At 45.4% G+C, this 24,769-nt stretch overlaps 1 protein-coding gene across 5 annotated transcripts in view; it reads left to right on the plus strand.

Annotated features, from left to right (window-relative positions):
• The first annotated feature begins 6,573 nt into the window (after positions 1 to 6,573).
• LOC147632314 (mitochondrial ATP-independent inner membrane protease subunit 1a-like) overlaps positions 6,574 to 24,769 on the plus strand; it is a 49,711-nt gene continuing 31,515 nt past the window's right edge. For 4 of the 5 annotated variants that reach the window (XM_086807140.1, XM_086807143.1, XM_086807142.1 and 1 more), the window contains exons 1-5: positions 6,574 to 6,640; positions 6,748 to 6,882; positions 6,952 to 7,173; positions 7,624 to 7,734; positions 7,942 to 8,097. In XM_086807140.1, the coding sequence (XP_086663266.1) occupies positions 6,584 to 6,640; positions 6,748 to 6,882; positions 6,952 to 7,173; positions 7,624 to 7,734; positions 7,942 to 7,974 (558 nt within the window). In that variant the 5' untranslated portion in view covers positions 6,574 to 6,583 and the 3' untranslated portion in view covers positions 7,975 to 8,097. The remainder of the gene's footprint in view (positions 6,641 to 6,747; positions 6,883 to 6,951; positions 7,174 to 7,623; positions 7,735 to 7,941; positions 8,098 to 24,769) is intronic. The other variant, XM_086807144.1, reaches the window with a different exon arrangement.

The raw sequence follows: 24,769 nt of genomic DNA on the forward strand, positions 1-24,769 counted from the left end.
GTTCACTCTGTTGGGCTTCCTTTTAGAACCAGCGATGAGCTATATAATGGTTTCTAGGGCACTAGCCTAATGAACATAATATTGTTGTTGTCACACTTGTATGGTTTTGGCAACAAAATGCACGTCATATCTCTTCGTGGAATAACTATGGGTGTCCACCTTGAGGAAGTCGCTAGGCTGACCTTGAGGTTTCCCTTAGCTCTGGCCCTACCCTGATAGCCTATTTTGAGAAGAATTTATGCCAACTCATTCATGCTCATATCCATGACTAGAACTCTTGCTAGTGTTGGTTGGGCTTCCTTAGATATTGAGGCTTTCAATGATGTGTCCCCTATCTCAAGGTATGGATGATGCGTCCCCTATCTTTGGGTTTGGGTGGATGACTCTTGCTAGTTCTAGTTGGGCTTCCTTAGCTATTGAGGCTTTGGATGATGCATCCCCTATCTCTAGGCTTGGGTGGATGACTTCTACACCCATATCTTGCAGATTGTATACTAGGTCTATTGCCTCGTGAGACAGTAATACTCATCAAAGATGTAGTGTCTAGACCTATGGAAATGGTCATGAAGCCTCTTACTCTTGAGATTGATCAAAAATTGAACAATGAATCATCTAGTCTTATTGTGTGGGGATTGCATCTTATATAGAGATACTTAGTTCTAGCAATATAGACCCACATAATCTCTCCTTCCTCTAACTTGTTGAGGTTGAAGATTTGTGCTATGGGGCTCCATTTGGCACCAGTATGGTGAGAATCCGATAATGGTGGTGTGTCGTTCGGCTTTTCAAGTGGGTTTAGTGCCCTAAACCATTAGCTTGCTTTGTCTTCAAGGTAAAGTTCAAATGAGAAGATCTTGGTGTGATTGTCAATCCTACCCATGGCTTCGTAAACCATTAGCTTGCTTTGTCTTCAAGGTAAAGTTCAAATGAGAAGATCTTGGTGTGATTGTCAATCCTACCCATGGCTTCGTAAACTTGATTGAACTTCTCTAGGTACTGAATGAGATTTCCAGTTCCATTAAAATTGGTCATCATCCTTAGGATGTGGAATGGCTTTGTTTTACCCAAATCTGAGCCTCTACGTGCTATGTTTGTGGCGACCCCCCTTCCCATTTCAAACAGCTCCTAGCATGTATTCTGCATATTTATGTGGCGATGGAACGTAAGGAAATGGCAAAACCCTTTGTTTCAAAGTTTGGAATTTATTACCTCATGGGTTTGGGTTGTACGATTTCCAATGGCACTTGTCCTACACTGGCCTAACTTTGAGACTGCAGGTTTGCGACACCTAAGGACATATAATGTAATTGTTTTTGTGAAACCCTTAGGTTTGAGGTAGTCCCTATCATTGGCTCTTTGCCCTTCCATGTTTTCCTTGTTCCTCATCGAAACAGAGAGTCCAAACTGAGAGGAGGAATTAGAACTCGGGGTTCCATGGTGAAGAAACTTCTATAATGGGCTCCTTGAGAAGGTGGGACTCCTACTTGCACTTTGTGTGCTTGCTAAGTGTTTTGTGGAATGGTGGTCTCTAATAGTATATTAAAAGACATGTCTCAACTATGGTTATTAGGTTGCTTATCCATGGTCAATTTGGGGTAAACCTAACTCAGGGTCGGCACCAAAATGTTTGAAACATTGTGGCATCCAAGACTTGAGGGAGCATACCTTGAGGTTCATGGCCATGTTCATGTGGTCATGATCCCGCTCCTTCACATTGATAAGGCGGTTTAATACCCTCTTCATGGTATTATTTACACAGCCAATTGGTTGCTGAATCTGGATCTCAAAGGATCGTGGTGGCTCGTGTTTCTAGGGATTTCATTGTGTCTCCACTTACTTCTACATTTAACTGGCTCATTTCTTCCTAAAGCTCCTCACATTCTCGCCTTCTTAATAGGAGCACACTGGTTTGCACATTAAATGCATTTTTCACCTTGGTGAAACGGTCCCCTATAGCCTTTCCTCAATCAGGTTTAAAAATCAACCCAGACACACCTATTCTATTCAAGCTACAAAATATTATTATTTTTAGTTTGAGTTTTTTAGTTTTTATAACTTTTTTTTTTCTAGGCTTACACCTCCAAACTCATGTTTGGTGGACTCCTGCCCTTTTTTATATGAAATAGGCTCACATAAGTTTGGTAAGCTAGACTTATGATTTGGTGGACTCACACTTGTGAGCTCATGCCTCTGCACTTGTGTCTGGAATACTCACACCTTTTTTATATATGAAGTAGGCTCACATAGGTCTGGTAAGCTAGACTCACATACGTCTTGTGGACTCATGTCTCTAGGCTCACACCTGTCGGCTTACCTCTCGTGGACTCATGCCTCTAGACTCAAGGCTCATGCATGTTGGCTCATGCCTCTAGACTCAAGGCTCATGCATGTTGGCTCATGCCTCTAGACTCAAGGCTAAAGTGTAGCTGGGCTTATGGATTGTTCTACTTGTACATGAAAGGGCATGGGGTTCCAGGCTTATAATAGGGTTTGTACTTATACTTAATGCTTTAATAATTATAAAGGATAATAATATTCCTTTAAAAATTATAGTTGGTACATATTGTACGATGGGAAAATCTCTATAGGACATGAGTAGAGTAGTAGTATGTCCTTACATGTCTTCAAGGCAGATTTAATTAGCTGGTACAATATTAGGTGTACCTACCTCCAAACTCACATCTCCAAGCTCACTTTTGTAAACTCACGTGTCCAGACTCATGGTCCATTTCTTGAGGATTTGCCCTTGGGCTCATGGATTGTTCTGCTTATGCACATAAGAACATGGGGTTTGGAGCGTATAATAATAGGGTTGGTGCTTATACTTAATGCTCTAATAATCATAAAGGATAATAATATTCCTTAAAAATTATAGCTAGTACATATTATACGTTAGGAAAATCTTTATAGGACATGAGTAGAGTAGTAGTATGTCCCTACATGTCTTCAAGGTAGATTTAATTGGATAGTATAATATTAGGTATACCTACCTTCAAACTCACATCTCTAGTCTCACTTTTGTAGACTCACACCTCTGAAATCACGATCCATTTTTCGAGGCTCACTTCTGCAAACTCACGCCTCCAAACCCAGGGTTCACATGTATATACTGATGCCTCATTTCTCGAGGCTCATGTCTCGCTAGACTCTTATCTATTTTTTGTAAGATTGTGGGCTCACATCTCCTAACTTGAGAGATGATTTGGCATGGTTTTTACAGTTTTTAAAGATTTTATAAAGTTGATGGGGGTGATTAAGGTTATTAATCTTAGTTTAGGATGTTTATATAAGTGATTAAGTGTTTTTTAAATTGTTTTTAGTTAATTCTGCATGCTTTTGAGCTACCAATTCAAACAATGCATGGAAAAATATGAAATACATGAACAAAAATTAACTTTTCTACTCTAATCCACACTAAGCTTATGTTTTTGAAGTCCTAATCATAATTTCTAAGCTATTTATTGATTCAATATAATGAAATCTAAGCCTTTTAGGCCTTAAAATCATGTAGATAACCAAGAAACCAGGGTTTCCCCTTCTAAGATATGAAAATGGAATGCCCTAATGCAAACAAGCTTCAAAGCCAAATAAAAAATACGCTTCCAAAGCTCCAAAACTGTATGTTTTTCAATGTGTGACCTCTTAATCAACACCAATAAAAATTGGGTGATCTTAATAGTTTGGAATAGATTGAAGAATGGAGCCTACTCCTTGTCGATGTTACCAAATAAGTCAAGAGCTTACCTTAGCCACCTTACCGAAGCAAGTGTCATTAGGTCTAACCTTTGAGCTGCAAATGTAACTCCTCAATGTGGGTGCACTAGCTCATTTGTCATATCCTCACTTTGTTTGTCACACTGGAATGATTCATGGCTATGAGGATGAAGGAAGAGCTCTCTATGCTTTGATAAAGGCAAGAAGAGAATGGCCTTCATGGTGGTTCTCTCTCACAAAATGTGGATGGAGAAGGAGCTACAAGAAGGGGCAACTATTCAAGTAAGTAATCCATCTAGCATGCAAGAATCTAATAGTAGCAAGCAAGAGTAGAGAAGAGAAGATCTCACAAGTATTTTATTGCAAGCGAATGACTGTATTGCTTGTAAAATCAGCCCATATATATGAATAAAGAGAATATCTCACAATTATTTTATTGTAAGGGAAGAGAAGATCTCATAAGTATTTTATTGCAAGAGAAAAGAAGATCTCACTAGTATTTTATTGCAAGGGAATGATTGTATTGCTTGTCAAAATTAACTTATATATATCAATGTGAAGAGAAGATCTCACAAGGATTTTATTGCAAGGGAATGATTGTACTGCTTATCAAAATTAACTTATACTGACTAGTTTTCACATTGGTCTAATCAAAAGTTAAAAATGATCCACTATTAGTAGTCTTAAGTAAGTATGTACATGAAATCCTTCAACTTCCCCTACTTAGCATTAAGCTCATGGCTCATGGTAAGGGTTTGCTTTATATGCTCTAACGCCTATTTCAGCGGGTAAGATGGCAAAGTACGTGTTGGCACCACCTTAGGTAATTTAGCAATGGCTATTCTAGGTGATGACTAGAAGAGGGAGAAATGGACAGTTCTAGTGGGTTATCGCCCATGTGGTAACCCACCACTAGATCTAGTGGGTTGTCACCCATGTGGCTAGTGCATCACCTCGAGAAAGACGTATGTGCACAATGTTGACTGGGTTGTCACCCATGTGGCTAGTGCATCACCTCGAGAAAGACGTATGTGCACAATGACTGGGTTAACATGGCATTAAGAATCCCCTTATAAATTAGCCTCGTTTTAATGGATAATTATATATGGGAACCTAGATGCCTTTTAGCTATAGACTTGTCAGAGCGAATGTACGTTTATAGTTTGAGATATTTATGCATACCTTCAGGGTTATCCGTATTGGGATAGTTTCTATAAATTTTTACCAAGTTTGAGATGGGTGGTAGGTTCAACTTACTTGGCTAATTGGCTTACAGGTAAAGAGCTAGCTGGTGATGAATTATACATGTCTTTTTCAATATGTGAAATTTTCACTACTAGAGCACAAATGGTTTTCTACCGACACTACGGATTGGTGGTTGGTCTTCATGTATAAATACATGAAGACTCACACTATGGATTGGTGGTTGGTCTTCATGTATAACATTATACATGTCTATTGGTGGGTTTGGTGTTTGTATACACATTAACAGTGACAATTCTTTGAATATCCTTGTGTTTTTGTAAATGGTTGGATGAAAATGTGAGGTATTTTTTTTCCTTACATGATGACTTTGGATACTAGTCTTTATAAAGGTAGATTAATTTCTAGCTTTTGCAGCACATGTACATGTATGCCAAATTTTGCAGCACATGTACATGTATGCCAAATTTTATCCTCTAGCTTTTTAACAAGCGCATCATGTATGCTCTCTAAAACTTGTTAAATTATGTCTCGAGAGTAGTCAAATCATCCCTTAATCAAAAGTATAGACTTTGGAGGTGCCTACATGTGACTTTGCATCATTAACTTCGGGTGTCACAAAGTGATACACTTGTCAAAACATGCACTTGTTTTAAGTTTCAAAACTAGGATAAAAGTTCACAACTCTTTAGAAAGAAGTGCGTTGAATTATTTTTAGAATTATAACATATAAATAAATATAAGGGTGCAAAATAGTACCCTTCGAGTTCACAACTCTTTAGAAAGACGTGCCTTGAATCATTTTTAGAATTAAAACATATAAACAAATAAAAGGGTGCAAAATAGTACTCTTGAGGTCTCTTTTATTTGCACTTTTAATGTGCAGAGCAAGATCCTTTTGTTTTGCTACATTTTAAGGTGATAGAGAAAAATAGAAATTACAACTAGCTGATAAAAAACGACCTTGACCATAAAAGTATCACTAGGAAGGGGGGCAATAATTTGATGCACCTTGAAAGGTTTATGTAGCTATCCCTTTTAATATGGCTTGCAATTTTAAATTAGTACAATTTAATATGTGTTTTGCTTTTGTGTCACCTCCTCATTGACAAAACCCATATTCAGTCGATGCCCCATAAAATATTAATTAATTAGTGCCCTTACAGGCACTAATTAATTAATAGAGGCATAAGGTTTAAACCTTAATCGTTAAGGTTTAATTAGTCTCCGCCTCGCCACCCTGCCTCGATTCAATCAACCACCCCACCCTCGATCCTCTCCTCGTCTTCGCCTCGCCACCCTGCCTCGCTCCTCTTCTTACCAAATCCTCTCCTCACCGGATCCTTTCTCTCACCGTGTCCCCTCCCTCTCTTGTGGCGATTTTTTATACTTGCGTTGAGGCGGTTCTCAGAACATTCCAGATTTTAATCTCCCTTTGGCCGCCTAAGGTTAATAAACCTAAAAAAAATTTAAACCTAGGCCTAAGGTCCTTTTGTTTCATCTAATTAATTAATATAGCAAACCAAAATTTTGGTACCATATTGGTGGCTAAGTAACTATATAAGTTTTTTTTTTACCATATTGGTAGCTAAGTAACTATATAAGTTTTTTTTTTTTGGGGGTCATTCTTCTACCTTCCTGGCAATAGGTTTAAGATGTAGTCAAAATGAGAGAGCGAGAGAGAGAGAGAGAGAGAGAGGAGACGTTTTCTGAACTTCCTAAAGTAAGATCCGTGTCCAAAGCTTTCCTTGTCACCCAAGGCAAGGATACCTAGCAAATTTAAGTGAAAAAACACATTTATATGAGCACAAGAGCTTGTTGGGTTTGCAGATGTCGTCTTGGTGGCGAGCTGCCTGCAGAGAATGGAAGCCGATCGGGCGGGAGTTCAGGGACCGAGCCATCCTCTTCACCCAGTTCTTCTGCTGCGTCCATGTCTTCACCAACCACGTCGCCCAGATCCACCAGGTGCCTTCTGTCTCTTCTCTATCCAAGAATTTCTCTTTCCTCTGTCAATGTTAAACGGCCGTCTGGCAGGTCATGGGCCCCAGCATGCTCCCTACCCTCAGCGCCACCGGAGACGTTCTCCTTCTGGAGCGTTTATCTACTCGGTTCCAGAAGATAAAGCCCGGCGATGTTGTCATGGCTTTCTCGCCTGAAAACCCTAGAATTCTCATTTGCAAACGCGTGCTGGGACTTGAAGGTGATCGCGTCGCCGTCTTTCCGCCCAATGGCAGAGGCCTCGTTCAGCACGTCATTGTATGTAGACTTTGAGCTTGTATGGTGCACATGAGCACGGCACATATACCTGTTTGCAAACTTATATGGTCTGATGCACAAGCATATGTACGTATGCATATGATGTGATGCATTCTTATGTGTATATTTGAGCATGTATGATGCATGTGAGCATGTCATGTTCATACTTGTTTGCAAACACATATACTACGTCTATATGATGCTTGTATATGTATGCATGCTTATGTGTGTACGTGTGTGGGTACACGTGCTGCATGCATATTTTTATAAACCATTTGGTATCCTTTCATTTGGTACCCACATGCATACGATACACGTATCCTTTCATTCCTTGAACTCTTTTCCACATGCACTTCATGTCCTCATGTACCATCTGCATATGCACATGCATACGATACATGTATACATGTATCCTTTCATTCCTTGAACTAACACATTTGTGATCGTTAGGTTCCCAAGGGACACGTGTGGTTACAGGGCGACAATGTATCCAATTCCACAGATTCAAGGCATTATGGACCTGTGCCTTATGCTTTACTGCAGGGCAAGGTTTGCCTCAGGGTGAGCAGCTTTTTTGGAATAATTTATTCGCTCATTATATGCTCTGCTATTTTTGTTTTTTCCAATCTTGGCCCCCAACTTGTAAATTACGTGCCATTAAGCTGTTGCTTTCTTGATGTAATGTATGCCTTTTGTGGTAAATTATGGTAGAGGTGCCTTTTTCTTGGTGAGCTTTTTTGATAATGCCAACTTTAATAACAAATGCAGATATGGCCACCTGACGGATGGACTAGGTTTTAAGTCCCCACTAGCTAGGCAAGGTAGCAAAGACTTTTTTAGGCTTGGAAATGGCGTTGATCTTTATGCTGGTTTCACACATTTACACGACTATGGAAGACATCACAAAAATTTTGCAATGTAAAGGTACCGCTTCCATCTCTTGCCTATCGTATCAGTTATGTGTGAAAAGGCTAGGGAGGTGTTTGTATTGTTATATTTGTTTTCATGACCTTTTACACTTGGAATTCACTGTGTGCTTTTTAAATGATGGAACGGTTTCATGCTTTTCTTACAAGCTGGAGAAAGGAGTCTTAGCATAAATGTGTTACTTATGTACACAAGCTCTTTAGAAACATCAATAAACCTGATGATCCTTGTGGTGAATATTTGTTGCAAAATTAAATTCGGATGTGTTGTGTGATTTCCAACAAACTTCCCCCATATTCAAGTACTTAGGTCCATTTTAAGGTGACCTTACTTTTCAATAGTGGATCTTTCCATCTCTCATTTTAGGTCTAGTCAATTATTATGGTAGACAGTGATTTACTAGTGCATCCCCCTGTTTCTAATTGTGTGAAGGAAAGGTTCCTTGTGCTCCTCGATGCTTGCAAGGCTAGGCTTGTGGATGCCATTTACCCCTGTTCCTATTTGTGTGAAGGAAAGGTTCCTTGTGCTTCTCGATGCTTGTGAGGCAAGGCTTGTGGATGCTATTTACCCCTATTCCTATTTGTGTGAAGGAAAGGGTCCTTGTGGGATGCTATTTACCCCTGTTCCTATTTGTGTGAAGGAAAGGGTCCTTGTGCTCTTCGCTCACGAGGCAAGGCTCGTGGATGCAATTTACTCATTAGCAAACAATACAACAAATCAATCAAGTAGTGAAATGAAATACAAAATTATTCATGAATCACATGCATGATACCTGTCGGCCTAGACGATTTCCCCTCTTTTGGACTATATGCTCTATTGATATAGAAGTTGAATTCAAATGCCGAATGTTACTTTGATGCTTCACTCGTGCTCTCACAATCTCCAAATTGGAATTTGTCAAAGAATTCCGTGCAATGTCGTCAAGCTACTTTTGTCTATTATTGTTCGTCTGATTCCGTTAGTTACCTCGAGGCTCCTTCCATTGGGTTTGTGTCTGTCTACTACATAATGTTGGAGTGGTCTTTGTCCGTCGAGGTTCTTTGTGCTCTATGTTGCAACATTTGCTCATGAATAGGGCAGGCAAGAATGGGATAATTGGGTCAGCTGAGGTAGAATCAATCATTCTATCTTGGACCTGTTGTCACATGGTGACAAACTAGCTTATCATCAACAGTGCAACATGTGTACATTATTAGAACCCAGTAGGATGATATTTGTCGTACGCTGTGACCCCATTGTATATCCTCAGTCCAGTCCAGGATAAGTCAGGCACGAGCTACGTAGGTCATTCTCAGCCATAGTCAGTCAGTCAGTCTAAGTCCCTTAACCCACTTAAGAGAAGGAGAGAGATAGGCGTATAACTCTTCTCTATACACAAGATCCCGAGAAATAGCTGAATGAGTACAATGTGGGGCAATGGGGCCTATTTATATGGCCCCATCATGCAGTCGGCCGGCACTAGTGGCCCTCACGACTGGGCACATCCAGTCGGCCAGCAGAGAAAAATACCACGACCCCTCCTGATGAAGTCGGCCAGCTCCTGGTACACATGAGTGCAGTCGGCCAGCATCAGAGGCTCCTGCCAACCTGTGGTGGCAGCCACCCACATCATGGAAAAAATGGAGAAAAAATACGGGGAGTGAGGAAAAATGATAAAACACCTATATAGGGCGGGCACACCCACAACAGAGGCCCTGGTGTCTGATAAAGACAGGAGATGACTTCTAACACCCCTCTCAGCTCCTGGCTATGAAATCTACCCAAGGGAGCTGGAGTGCCGCCTGAGCGTAGCCTGAGGTAGAGACTTCGTGAAGAGGTCCGCCGCATTGTCCTCCGTCGAACTATAAAGTAGCAAGATGTCACCAGCCAAGATCTTCTCACGTACAAAGTGATACTATATCTCTATGTGCTTGGCCCGGGCATGGAAGACTGGGTTCTGAGCAATAGCTATACAACTCTGGTTATCGCACTGGATGACTGTGGGCTCCTTTTGTGGAAACCCAATCTCGCCTAGCAGCCTCCGCAACCACACAACCTCGCAAGCAGCACCACAAGTAGCCCGGTACTATGTCTCTGTCGAAGAAAGAGCTCCTGAGCCGAGGGTAAAACTGTAACCTGAAGTAGATCTCCTCGTGTTTGGATCTCCTCCCCAATCTGAGTCACTCCAACCTTGGAGTCTGACTCCATCCCCTCCTGTGTAAAAGAGTCCTAGATCCTTCGTACTCTGCAGATACCGCAAGATCCGCAATCCTGCGTCCCAATGAGACTTCAATAGCGTCTGCATAAAAGAGCCCAACAGTCCCATGGAGAAGCTCAAGTCCAATCTGGTGTTCAGCAACCAAATCAATGAACCAACCAACTTCCGATACTGCGAGGCATCAACTGGCTCACAAGGATCATTAACGGTTAACTTTGTGTTTGGGTCCATCGGCAAAGTAATAGGCTTGCAGTTCTCCATCCCAAAGGCCTCAAGCAACTCATGAACGTACCGCTGCTGAGAGACAAAAAACCCCCTCTGGGTCTGCCAGATCTCCAATCCCAAAAAGAAGTGGAGTAAGCCTAGGTCGGTCATCTCAAACTCCTTTGACAAGGCAGCCTTCGTCACACCAATGTGCTCCACATGACCGCCGGTGAGAATGAGATCATCCACATAAAGGATGATAATCGTAACCATGCCGCGTTCCCGAAAGAGATACAGGTTAGGATCTGCAACCAATCTCTGAAATCTAGTCCGAACAAAGAAGGAATCAATCTTCTGATTCCAAGCCCTGGGAGCCTGCTTAAGACCATACAAGGCCTTACGTAACCTGTAAACTATCCCTTCTGATCCTGGAACAACAAAGCCTGGAGGCTGCTCAACATACACCTCCTCCTGCAGGTCACCATTAAGGAACACAAATTTTACATCCATTTGATACACGGGCCACCTCTGAGAAGAAGCAAGGGCAAGAACGGTCCGAATCGTGGACATCCGTGCTGTCGGTGCAAAGGTATTCTCGTAGTCGATGCCTGGCCGCTGAGCATAACCTTTAGCCACAAGTCTGGCTTTGTGTTTGTCCACCGACCCATATGATGCATATTTGGTCTTAAAGACCCATTTGACACCAATGACTGACCGTTTCGACGGCCTTGGTACCAACTCCCATGTGTTGTTCTTCTCGATGGCATCAAGTTCCACCTGCATGGCTTTCCTCCTCCAAGCATCCTGTGAGAGGGCTTCCTTGACGGAAGTGGGCTCCTTGTGCCGCATAATACTAGACAAATAGTTTACCTGAAGAAGCTCCGCTGTATTGCTTTTGTCTCGGACTCTGTGTGTCTTTGTGTCAAATCCCCACGGATCCCCTCGTGATCGATCTTGGTTCGAACTCGAATCCTGTAAACAAACGAACAACAAACAAGCAAGGGGGTGCAGGCCTGACTCACCTCCCAACCATGACAGCCGTGGGCGAGCCCACAGTCTTGGCTGTCCCCACCGAGCCACGAGCTGAGCTAACTAGGATGACGTACCGACCAATCTCCTCCTCACGACGTCCCATACCGCCGCGAAGCTGCCCTCGCGGGCCTCGAGATTGTTGCCGGCCTTGGCTGCATAAAGCAGGTGCACGTTTGCACTAGATCCAGGCTCCAAGACCATAGAGCTCTCACAAACTCGCGAGACTCTCTATATCCAATAACTAACCTTGGCCACCCTTTTATAGGCTCTTGGCCGGTCATCGGGCGTCCACACTTGGCCGCCCGCCCGTCCGTCCATACTTGGGTGTTCGCCCGTTAGTATATCCCTAACTCAGCTCGTCAATCAGCCTGCCTAGTTCCAAGCTTCCCCAAGCCTCGAAACTAGTCTTGCATGCGTATAGCACACGGTAGATACCCACTGTGCACATGACATACTCCCCTTCCTCTAAGAGCTCACTCCTGAGCTCACTAAAAAGCCAGGGTAATCTCTTTGAAGAGAAGTCAATGTCTCCCATGTAGCGTCCTCCTCAACACGATCCTTCCACTTGATCTTGTATTCCGTGATAAGCGTATGACGCAATCTTCGTTCACGAAATCCAAGAATCTTTTCAGGTTCGTGCGAAACAAATGTCATGTCTTGGACATCTATAATTTCTTGAGGAGTAACTAATTGATCTGCTCCACCCAGTACTTCCTTAAGTCTACTGACATGAAATACAGGATGAACTTTCACATGAGAAGGCAAATCCAATTCATATGCAACTGAACCAATCCGTCGTGTAACACGAAATGGTCCACAGTATCTAGGGGATAATTTCGGAGATCTACCTGTTCGTAAAGTCTCGGAATCTTTCGGAACTCGCAAATACACCATTGTTCCTTCAGAGAACTCTCTAGGTGAACGATGTCTATTAGAATAAAACCTGTCTCGGCGGTCTTGAGCACTTCTAATAGATTCCTTCGCAACTTGTAACATTTCCTGCATATCTTGCAAAAAATTACATGCTGCATCATGCTGAAGTCCTGAGAATCCTACTGTAACAGGTGATCTTGGTTGAAAACCGTACATAAGCATGAAAGGACTAAACCCTGTACTCGTATGCTTAGTACTGTTATATGCAAATTCTAACATAGGAAGATAATCCTCCCATGAACTTTGTCTTTTGGATACATATGCTGGAAGCATATCCTCCAAAATCTGATTCACTCTTTCAGTCTGGCCATCGGATTGAGGATGATCTGAGGAACTCAAATTCAAAGTTGTTTCCAACTTCTCGAAAACAAGTTTCCAAAAGTCACTCGTAAACTTAGAGTCCCTATCACTGACTATGTCCTGCGGTAACCCGTACAGTCTAAACAATTGCTCGATAAACTGCCGAGCTAATTGCGTAGCTGTAATATTCTTCCGAGTATGTAAAAATCTAGCCATTTTTGTCAAGCGATCTACCACAACCCAAATAGAATCGTGGCCTTGATGTGTTCTTGGCAATCCGGTAATAAAATCCATGGAAATACTTTCCCATTTATTACCTGGGATTTGCAAAGGATGCAACAACCCAGCCTGTCTAAAGCGTTCAGCTTTATTTGCCTGACAAATCTTACACTTGAGAACATAATCTTCTACATACCCTTTCATCTTCGGCCAATAAAAAGTGTGTTTCACTAATGATAGTGTCCTGTGTACCCCAGGGTGTCCAGCAGAAGGGGTCGTCGTGACACTCCCTCAGAATCCCGGACCTAATGTCCGGGATCTGTGGTACACAAATTTTGTCATTACGAAACAGTAAACCATTCCGAATCATCCACTGACCTCCTGCAGCCTGAATGGTAGACTGCGCAGTCACCGAGTCTTGGTCAATCAATGAGCTCCCATCCTGGATCTTCTGCCAAAATGGACCAAAATAACTATCAGTCCTGCAAAGCCCTCTCAATGACTGAAATAAGTCAGTAGAAATCTCGGTGAATGACAAAGTATTCACCTCTCTAATCCGACTAAGCGCATCTGCAATATTATTCATGGACTCTTTCCGATAACGGATCTCAAAATCAAAATCTTGCATTAACTCTACCCAACGAGCTTTCCTGCCTCTCAAATCATCCGCATCACACACATACTTGATTGACTGATGATCAGTCAATACCACAAACTTGGAGCCATATAAATAATGTCTCCAAACCTTGAGAGCATGAATCACAGCATAAAGCTCCTTCTCAAGGGTTGGCCAACGAGATTGAGTGTCGTCTAGCTTTTTACTTTCAAAAGCAACCGGTCTACCATCTTGAAATAAAGCAGCCCCGATAGCATAGTCACTGGCATCAGTTTCAAGAACATAAGGCCGACTAGGATCAAGTAATGCTAAGATAGGTGCTTCCTTGACTTTATCTTTCAAAAGTCTGAAGGCCATATCCAAGTCGTTATTCCAAGTGATAGGTTGATTGGACTTACGTCCACGACCTTTCAATAAGTCGGTCATCGTTATTCCAAGTGATAGGCTTGTTCAATCTTTTGTAATCTATACACATTCTCCAAGTATTGTCCTTCTTTCTCCTAAGCAACACAGGTGCACCCCAAGGTGATTTACTGGGACGGATCTAGCCCATCCTCAAATAATCTTCGAGTTGTTTAGCCAACTCATCTTCCTCAGCTTGGCTCATCCTATAAGGTGGAATACTCACAGGATGAGCACCAGGGATCAAGTCAATACGATGATCTACTGCCCGTTCAGGTGGTAAACCCGATGGCAGTTCCTTAGGAAATACATCTTGAAACGAATCAAGTATCTTCTGTAATTCTTTGCTTTCAAACACACTTAATTCATTCACATCCATGGAAGAGATGAGAAAAGAAGAAAGTGGAATCAAGACAATGGAAAGCAGTATACAAAGAAGAATCCATTATATTCCCAAAATCAATAGTATTTACAAGAGGTCCCTGAGAGGGATGGATACAATCACCTAAAATACTATACTTGGTGTCCCTATGCTGAAAAGAAAAAATATGACTGGACCAATCTATCTGGACGTCAAGAGTCTCAAACCACTCAATCCCTAATAACAAGTCTACATTTTCCAGATGCATAACATAGCATTCCAGAGTGTCTTTGTAGTCCTGAATCTGGATTGGAAGCATCTCCACTTTGCGATCCCAAACTTGTCTGCCCGCAGGTAGACGTACCTCATAGGTATGGTCGTTGAGTGTCGTATCAAGACTCAATTTCTGCACAAGTTTGTAGTTAACAAAGTTATGCGAACTGCCAGGGTCTAACAGAATGTGAATTTTATGGCCATTCACTTCTCCATAAACTCGGAGAAGATCATGCATGCCAAATACCTTAGAATTGAACAGACAATCAGAACAAGTACTAGGGTGAGAAAGTACAGTAATTGACGTACCTATCAAAGACAACTGGTTAGCTGCCTTTGGCTTGGGTCCTGCGTTTGACTTGGTACCCTTTTGCTTTGGGCACTCATTACGCATGTGTCCTTTTTCTTCGCAGATAAAACAACGTCCTTCCTTCTTGAGCTTCAAAGCCCTAAGGAGTCGTTTCTTCTTCGCGGGTGTCGAACTTGTATTCTTCGAAGGTTGGTCCGAAGACTTGCCTTCAGTCGTGTTAGCCATAGGTGCGGAGAACTTTCTTTTATGCTTGTTCCCCTGCTCGGTAACGGGTTTCGACTTGGAAGAGACCATCGTATCATCATAGATACGAGCTGAATGAATGGCCTCGTCCAATGTTTTGCATTTGTTATTTTTAACCTGTAATCGGTACGAGTCTGGTAAACCAGCTACGAAAAACCCCAACCGAGTAGTGGGATCCATCTTTGTAGCTTTCATCTGCAAGTCACGAAACTTCTGGAGGTAGACCTCATAAGTGAGGTGCTGCGAGGTCATGGTCAAAGCTGAAAACCGGGCAACAACATCATAATCATCCTCTTTCTTGAGGAATTCTTTCTTGAAAATGTCTTCAAATTGTGCCCAAGTCGTTGGCTTTGGGTTCAATTCCTTCCACCAAAGCAAAGCTTTGCCGGACAGGAAACCTGCTGCTAACTGTATCTTCTTTCCATCATCATATGGATGAAACTGAAAGTGAACTTGCCACTTGTGTAGGCACGTGTCCATGATCTCCTTGGTTCGCTGCTTTTGCTCGCCCCCGAACGGTTCCGGAGTAATATTGGGGCCTAAAGCAGAAGCCAAGGTATCCATTCCCGAGAAAGTAGAGAGGGTAGTGGTCAAGAGAGCGATGGAGTTCTGCAAAGCCTGCATTTGGGCTGCGATTTGTGCCTGATGTTCCGTCGAAGAAGCTTCGAGAGCTACTTTGAACTCTTGGAAATCTGATTTGGACACAAACTCGTCAAAAAGATCGGCATCAGTGCCTTCCGTAGCCGGCAAGCCTTCGCGTTCCACGAGGGGCTCCAACTCTGATTCTTGGGTCGACATCACGAAGAGGGTACGCGGAGAGAAAATTCGATCTTTGCACAATGAAAGTGCAAGTGAACTCGAGAGCTTGAGAGCTTGAAAACTTGAGAACTTGAGAACTCGAGAGATGTGTGGCAAGAAGCCCACTTGAGGGGGTTAATAAAGGTTTCCCAAAAGCCAAAAAAAACTCGAAAAGCTAGGCTTAGCTTTTGCTTTAGCTTTTGCGTTTTTTTTTCGTGAATATATATATATATATATATATATATATATATATATATATGGATATATATATTCGCTTTTCTAAAAAAAAAATAAACATCTTGAAACCTTTGAGAGAGGAGGATTTTTAAACCTTAAAAAAATAAATAAATTAAACTCCCCTAAAAAAAACAAAAGCCAAAGCACTAAAAAAAAATGCTTTCCTTGCGTTGTTTTTTTTTTCCGCTTCCCTCCTAATCTTCCTAAACTGGTGGCGTCACCCCGTCGGCCATCTCACATGGCGGGCTGCTGGCATCACCTGCTTTCTTGCGCCATCCTGCGCCTGCCGTCGGCTGCTGGAACTCCGTCGGCTGCTGCTGGAAGCCTGCGCTGATCGCCTACAAGTCATGGTTGGGCGCCTGCGTAGGCCTGGATGCTGCCCGCCTAGCCTGGGCACCAGCCCAACGTGCCTAGCCTGGGCGCCTAGATGGGCCTGGGCGCCTGGCTTGGCAGGCCTGGCTGCCTGGCTACACAGGCACGTGCGCCTGCCTGCCAGCCGTCGATAGCATACCAACGTCCCCGCCAGCGCACAAACCTGGCCGCCTGTAAGCGATCCAGCCAAACAATCGAACAGCACAATCTCTTGCTCTCTCTCTCTCGTGCGCCAAAAAGCTACGAAAAGCATTATGCTTTTTTTTCTTTTTTCTTTTTTCTGTTTTCTCTCCCTGCAAGTTATGCGACTGCACAACAAAACAGGCTCTTCTTTGCAAAAGCAATCAACCCTATTCAACCTACCATCTCCCATCAACATGGGGTTCTTTGATGAAGAAAAAACACATACAAATTCTGAAAACTGCAGTATGCACAGAAAAACAACAAGTTTTTTTTTTAAACACATACCGTACTTCGACCTCTTCTTCTCTACCTACCGACTTGCTCGTTCACGAGGTATGCTCTGATACCACTGTCAAATCCACACGGATCCCCTCGTGATCGATCTTGGTTCGAACTCGAATCCTGCAAACAAACGAACAACAAACAAGCAAGGGGGTGCAAGCCTGACTCACCTCCCAACCATGACAGCCGTGGGCGAGCCCACAGTCTTGGCTGTCCCCACCGAGCCACGAGCTGAGCTAACTAGGATGACGTACCGACCAATCTCCTCCTCACGACGTCCCATACCGCCGCGAAGCTACCCTCGCGGGCCTCGAGATTGTTGCCAGCCTTGGCTGCATAAAGCAGGTGCACGTCTGCACTAGATCCAGGCTCCAAGACCATAGAGCTCTCACAAACTCGCGAGACTCTCTATATCCAATAACTAACCTTGGCCACCCTTTTACAGGCTCTTGGCCGGTCATCGGGCGTCCACACTTGGCCGCCCGCCCGTCCATACTTGGGTGTCCGCCCGTTAGTATATCCCTAACTCAGCTCGTCAATCAGCCTGCCTGACACGATCCCACATCTGTGCGTGTGCCTCTCGGTCCTTCTTCATCGACAGTGACCCCCCTTCCTCTGCTTCCAGCCGTGGAACCCCGATAACGATGAAATCAGCAAGGTCATATGACTCCAGCACAGACTCCATCATCACCTTCCAAATGCCGTAATTGTTCCCGTCCAACTGACGGTCCACTGGGAACGTGGGGAGAGTCGGGATCTTCACATGCCTCTCAGCCATCTCTAACAAATCTGCCATCGCAGGGATGTAACTGAAAAAGGGTGGGTGGGTGGGAAAAAAAAACTCTAAACCTGCAAGTGGCTGTCCAGCACTTTAGCCCGCCTTCCTCTTGCAACTTCTCTTCCCGAACAGTCCAAACAGTCCACCAATTAGCAACATAACTATCCCCCTCTTGCTCAGAAAACTCCCAAGATCTATCAAGAGCCTAGGGCTCTGAGACCATGTCAAAATACGCAGCGGAAATGATAACCAAACTTGAGACCAGAAGAGCAAGTACAATGCAGAAAATAGACAGGACAAGAGAAGGAGAGAGATAGGCGTATAACTCCTCTATACACAAGATCCCGAGAAATAACTGAATGAGTACAATGTGGGGCAATGGGGCCTATTTATATGGCCCCATCATGCAGTCGGCCAGCACTAGTGGCCCTCACGATTGGGCACATCCAATCGGCCAGCAGAGAAAAATACCACGACCCCTCCTGATGAAGTCGGCTAGCTCCTGGTACACATGAGTGCAGTCGGCCAGCATCAGAGGCTCCTGCCAGCCTGTGGCAGCCACCGACATCATGGAAAAAATGGAAAAAAATGGGAAAAAAATACGGGGCGTGAGGAAAAATGATAAAACACCTATACAGGGCGGCACACCCACAACAGAGGCCCTGGTGTCTGATAAAGACAGGAGATGACTTCTAACAAGTCCCATATCATCTGGATGTGGACGGGTTTACACCTGGTCTTCGCACCCACCTTTCCCAGAAGGCACAACAATTTACCTTTGAACTTCAAAAGGCCTCATTTCAACGAGATTTCATCGTCTCGCCTCTGTTGGGGTGTGACATGATCTTAGGAATTCAGTGGTTCCGTCTTTATGAGCCTATTCCCGATTGGGGATAGGACACTTTTACTATCTATATAAAGGTTTTCCTAAGCCTGTCATGATTCGTGGGGATAGAAGCATCCTTGACATCCCATTGATTTCGCATCTCCAGGCCAGACGAGCTATCCGCAAGGGAGCAGAAGGAGCACTACTTTATGTTCGTGCTCAAACAGCATCTACCTCGAGGCTAATAAAACCACGGAAGCATTTTCCGAAATCATTGAGTCAGTCAAGGACCGCTTGACCAAAGCACATGAAGCATATAGCAAACATGCGAATAAGTCTAGACGAGATGTCCCCTTCAAGGAAGGGGATTGGATCTATTTGAGTATCTTATGCCAAAATGGACCAAAATAACTATCAGTCCTGCAAAGCCCTCTCAATGACTGAAATAAGTCAGTAGAAATCTCGGTGAACGACAAAGTATTCACCTCTCGAATTCGACTAAGCGCATCTGCAACACTATTCATGGACCCTTTCCGATAACGGATCTCAAAATCAAAATCTTGCATTAACTCAGCCCAACGAGCTTTCCTTCCTCTCAAATCATCCGCATCACACACATACTTGATTGACTGATGATCAGTCAATACCACAAACTTGGAGCCATATAAATAATGTCTCCAAACCTTGAGAGCATGAATCACAGCATAAAGCTCCTTCTCAAGGGTTGGCCAGCGAGATTGAGTGTCGTCTAGCTTTTTACTTTCAAAAGCAACCGGTCTACCATCTTGAAATAAAGCAGCCTCCATAGCATAGTCACTGGAATTAGTTTCAAGAACATAAGGCCGACTAGGATCAGGTAATGCTAAGATAGGTGCTTCCTTGACTTTATCTTTCAAAAGTCTGAAGGTCATATCCAAATTGTTATTCCAAGTGATAGGCTGATTTGACTTACGTCCACGACCTTTCAATAAGTCGGTCACCTCGGTAGTGTGAGCTGAGAGTACTCCCGCACAGTTTTCTAAAGAAAAACAACAAAACCGAGAAAAGAACGAAGTTGTTTCACTGTACGCGGTATAGGCCAGTCCAGAACCTTCTGAACTCGGTCATAGTCAATGCTCAATCCATCTCTAGTGATCTTGTGTCCCAAGTAAATGATGTCGGTCATAAAGAACTCACATTTACTTAACTTAGCATATAGTCGATTCTGTCTTAAAATAGATAAGACAATCGTGAGGTGTCTAACATGATCCTCAAGAGTACGACTATATAGCAAAATATCATCTAGGAACACCACCACAAATTTTGCCAAATGTTCACGAAAAAGATCGTTCATCATTTGCTGGAAAGTGGCTGGAGCATTGGTTAATCCAAAACGTAATACGAGAAACTCGTAATGGCCATACCTAGTCCGAAAGGCGGTTCTTTCGACATGCCTTTCATGAATACGTATCTGGTGATAGCCAATACGTAAATCTATCTTCGTGAAATATTTCGCTCCTGCTAACCGGTACAATCAGGTCATCTGATCTAGGGAGAGGATAACGGTTCTTGATGGTCAGCTTGTTCAATCTCTTGTAATCTATACACATTCTCCAGGTGTTGTCCTTCTTTCTCCGAAGCAACACAGGTGCACCCCAAGGTGATTTACTTGGACGGATCTGGCCCATCCTTAAATAATCTTCGAGTTGTTTAGCCAACTCATCTTCCTCGGCTTGGCTCATTCTGTAAGGTGGAACGCTGACAGGATGAGCACCAGGGATCAAGTCAATACGATGATCTACTGCCCGTTCAGGTGGTAAACCCGATGGCAAACGAATCAAGTATCTTCTGTAATTTTTTTTCTTTTTTTTCCGAGAAAAGATCCTTTCATTAGTTATATAAAAACGCCCGAAGGGCTACAAAAGATCTCTCCTGCTCCTAAGAGAGATAGAGCAGCGAATACATCATGGCAGCCCGGGAGACTCTCCCTAGGTGCTGCAAAATACAAGCATCAGTACAAAGAACTGAGAGGCTAAATCATACAATAGGGGGGGGGGGAAAGCCAAACAGGTGGCCTGTAGTGCCAACGGGGGGATCCCGTGTGTAAGGTGTAGAAAGGGCCACAGCGCCAAGTGGTGTGAAAGGCCTGGCGCCGTAAGATTGCCTCATCCGAGTCTCCCCAGATGCGGTCGTACTGTCTTCGCAGGGTGTGTATCAACTCCTGCCAAATCCCCCGTACAGTCTCTGCTGGTGGCTCCAATCTCCCCTCAAAGGCCGTAAAGCACCGGGCCCTCCAGGTGAACCAGATGGTGAGGCTGCTGAGGAGCTCCCATCGTAAATCCCTCTCCTGTGTCCAGCTGGTGGACGAGAAATCCGGTGCCGGAACCAGGCGAGGCTTGCCCCTAATAAATCTGATGGCCTGACTGCCCTGCTCCATCTCATAGCCCATAGCAGGCCCTGACGAAGTCGACCAAGCAGCGGCACCCCACGTAAACATACCCTCTGGAGAGAGGGGGGCCAGAATACGCAGCATCCGCAGCCAAATCTGCTGTGCCTGAGGGCAGTCCCAAAGGCAATGTCTCTGTGTCTCCATAGGGTGGCCGCATCGGACGCAGGCCGCCGGAAGACCGCTGTAAACAAGCCAAGTGCCAACTGCTGAGCCCCTGTGGGCGACCAGCCACTGAAAAGTCGAGATCTTGCGGGCTTGCCGACTAGCCCAGAGCCGAGCCCAGAAATCCTCCAGGAACTCCTGTGAGAGTCCCTGTAGTCGCCAATGCCCCGCTGCCGCTAGAGAAACCGTCCTCCTCGCCGTCAAAATATGTCGCCCCAGCCGAAAAAGGTGATCTCTGTGGCCTCAAGGGATGCATAAGGATCATGCCACTCGTACTCCCCGGGGTCCCACTGTAGCCGGGCCAAGGGGCGCGCCGCATATGCCCATATGCGCCAATCCGGGGGCACATCAGCAGGGTCGGGGTCAATATGCCACTTCCGAGAAGCGGCGGCCACTACCCGAATCCTCTGAAAGGTGCACTCTGCAACCAAAGGCGACTCCACCTCCACTCTCTGGAGTCTGCCCTCATCCTCAATCTCATAGTAGAGGCAGCTGCCATCCTCAGTGCTAGCTCTGACAGCAATCAGGATCTCCAACTGTGTAAAGGCTCCCATCCACCGTGGGGCCACTGGCTCGAGAGGCGTGAACCACTTCTCTGTGAGTGCCTCCTGTATATCATCCCTCATAATCAACCCCCCTCTGAAGTGACTCAGCCTCTCCACCTGGATCTCCTCTGGTAGACTGCAGAAAGCCTGCCAGTCTCCAAAACTACGAGCTGGGCCTGCCGCTAAAGGTCCCCAGGCTAGACGAGGCCGAGAACCCAGCATATGACCCTGCTCCGTGCGAACCGCTGGGCTCCAGATGAGCGGCTGTCTGGCCCGCTCCTCAACACAAGAAGGAGGCCGCTGAGAGAGCCCTGGTCTCAGCAGCTCCCAAGCTCTCAGGATACTCAAAGCAAATCTGTCCTCCCATCCTCTATTGAGGCCTGTCCTCCTCATCTCTATGAAGATCCAGCGAATCTCTGGTGCCCACGTACCCCCTGCTGGGGGCGCCCGAGCCTACAAGAGGAGCTCTTTCCAAGGCTCAGCGCCTGGAAGCAACCCCCGAACAATAAGCTTCCCCAATAAGGCTCTACTCTGATCGACTGGATCTATAATGCCCAAACCGCCCTGAGCCAGCGGAAGTGTAATAACTGCCCATGCAACCTTTGCCCGAGCTGGTTGACCGTCCCTCCCGGACCACAGAAAGTTCATGATCAGCCTCTGTACCTGGCTGATGCAAGAGCTCGGGAAAATCCAGCACGACGTAATGTACCACATGGTCGCTAATAACACCTGATTTGCCACCACCACCCTCCCAGCCAAGGATAGTCGAGATGTACTCCAATACAATAGCTTCTTCCGAATGCTCAGAAGAAGCGGGGCAATCTGCTGCTCAGGTGACAACTCTAGGCCAATCTGGCATCCCAAATACCGCACTGCTGTGCCTTGAGGAATCCATCTAAAACCGGGGTCCGGACTCCATGCCGGAGTGGGAGCGCTACTGATCCAAAAGGCCACTGTCTTGCGCCAATTGATCAGTGCTCCCGAAGCTGCACTAAAAACCTGGAGCGACTGCTCAGCCCGAATAAGATTGGCCTCATGGCCATGCAAAAATAAGCCCGTGTCGTCTGCAAACTCAGCATCAAGCAGGTCCTCCCCCCGGACTGGGAGCTGCAGTCCTCGCAAACCAACCTCTTCTGCCGTCAAATACATACTCATAGCCTCCGCAAAGAAGAGAAAAAGGAAAGGGGCGAGAGGACACCCCTGACGGACTGATCTGGTCAGCTCAAAACTCGGCCCCCGTCCTCCTGCAATCAGCACTTGGCTGCGAGCTGTGGAATACAGAGCTGCCACCCCTCTGATCCATCCTGGCTCAAAGCCCAGGCGAAGCATAGTGCCCTCTAAGAAACCCCAATCAACTCTATCGTATGCCTTCTCAAAATCGAGAAGCATCACGACCAAGTCCTCGCCAAGAAATCTAGCTCGGGCCGTCGCCTCCCAGAAAGTAAAGATGTTGTCAAGGATACTGCGCTCCTTGACAAATCCTGTCTGAGTAGCATGAATCAACTCCCCAGGAAGGGCTGGATCCTCAAACTCAAGGCCTTTGCTAAGACCTTGTAGACAGTATTGAGGATCGTAATAGGCCTCCAATGCCGAATGTCATCTGATACTCCCTCCCCCTTGGGGATAAGATAGATCAAGCCCTCTGAAAAGCTCTGCGGCATCACCCCAGTGTCCAAAACATGCTGAAAGCCCCTGCGGAGGCCTGGCCCCAAAAGGTCCCAATAGCGCATAAAAAAGGCCGGCGTCAGTCCGTCCTCCCCTGGGCAACTATGTCGCGGCAGGACCCTCAAGGCCTCGGCAAGCTCAATCTCTGACAGAGGCGCACCTAGAACTGTACGCATATGGTCTGTGACCCTCCTCTGCACATGGGCCCACACAGTCTGTCTGCAAACATCTCGATCCTCAGTGGCTGGCTCCGCTGAAAGCAGGTCACTATAAAATGCAGTAGCAATGGCTCTGATCTCCCCGAGCTCAGTAGCTACCGATCCATCCGGTCTACCAAGCTGGCGGACTCCTGCTCGCGCATGACGTGGTCCAGTGATCTCAAAAAACTCTCCAGTCACTCTATCACCAAGCTACGTCCACTGAGAGGCCTGACGACGATAGTAAAACTCATGTCTCTGCTCCTCTACCTCTCTAACCTCCTGGCGTGCCTGGCTCAGCTGGGACGCCACCCACTCACATGCAGGCTGCTGCTCCTGAAGGCGCTGTAGCGAAGCAAGGCTGTGTCTCAGCCGTTGCTCCTGCTCGCGAATCTCTCCCAGTCGTGTCAAAGCTGCAGCGTGTAGAAAAGAGCTAAGATCAATGAGTCCCTGGGCACACTGGCCCGCTGCATCCTGGTCAGAGCATTGACTATCATGCCAGATCCTCTCAATGTCCTCAGCGAGACTGGGATCTGTAAGTACCCTCTCTGGGATCCTCAACTGCAAGCTGGGCTCCCGTGTCCCCTCCTCCAATGTCAATATAACTGGCGCATGATCTGAAAATGAGGTGCCAGCGAGAATGCCAACGGAGCCCCCTCGCTCCCCTAACCAGTCGCCCACATAAAAGCGATCAATCCGTGATAGATTAGTCCCTCCCTGCCGGCGATCCGACCGAGAGAAACTAAGACTGTCCTGAGACCGGGAAAAAGCCCCATGCTGCCATGCATTAGTGATCCTCAGTGACATGCAAAACCGGTCCCAAGCTGCAAGCTCCGTGCCGTGCACTGTAACATGACTGCCTCCCACCCTATCTGCCGGGTCCTCAAGCATGTTGAAGTCTCCCCCAACACACCAATGTGCGGCCTCTGGCAATGCATCTGTAACCTGAGTCCAGAACTCTGCTCTGGCACTAGCATGATTGGGCGCATAGATGTTGAGCACACCCAATAGCTCATCATGCATCCTCAGAATGACATACTGTGCTCTACCAGGCACAATGATCCCTCGATCCACAATGGCCTGCCGCCATACATCTGCAATAACCA

Source organism: Cibotium barometz, chromosome 13 (genome assembly GCF_041138505.1).
Source record: "Cibotium barometz isolate CiBa-2024 chromosome 13, ASM4113850v1, whole genome shotgun sequence".
In the NCBI taxonomy this organism is placed as follows: Eukaryota; Viridiplantae; Streptophyta; class Polypodiopsida; order Cyatheales; family Cibotiaceae; genus Cibotium; species Cibotium barometz.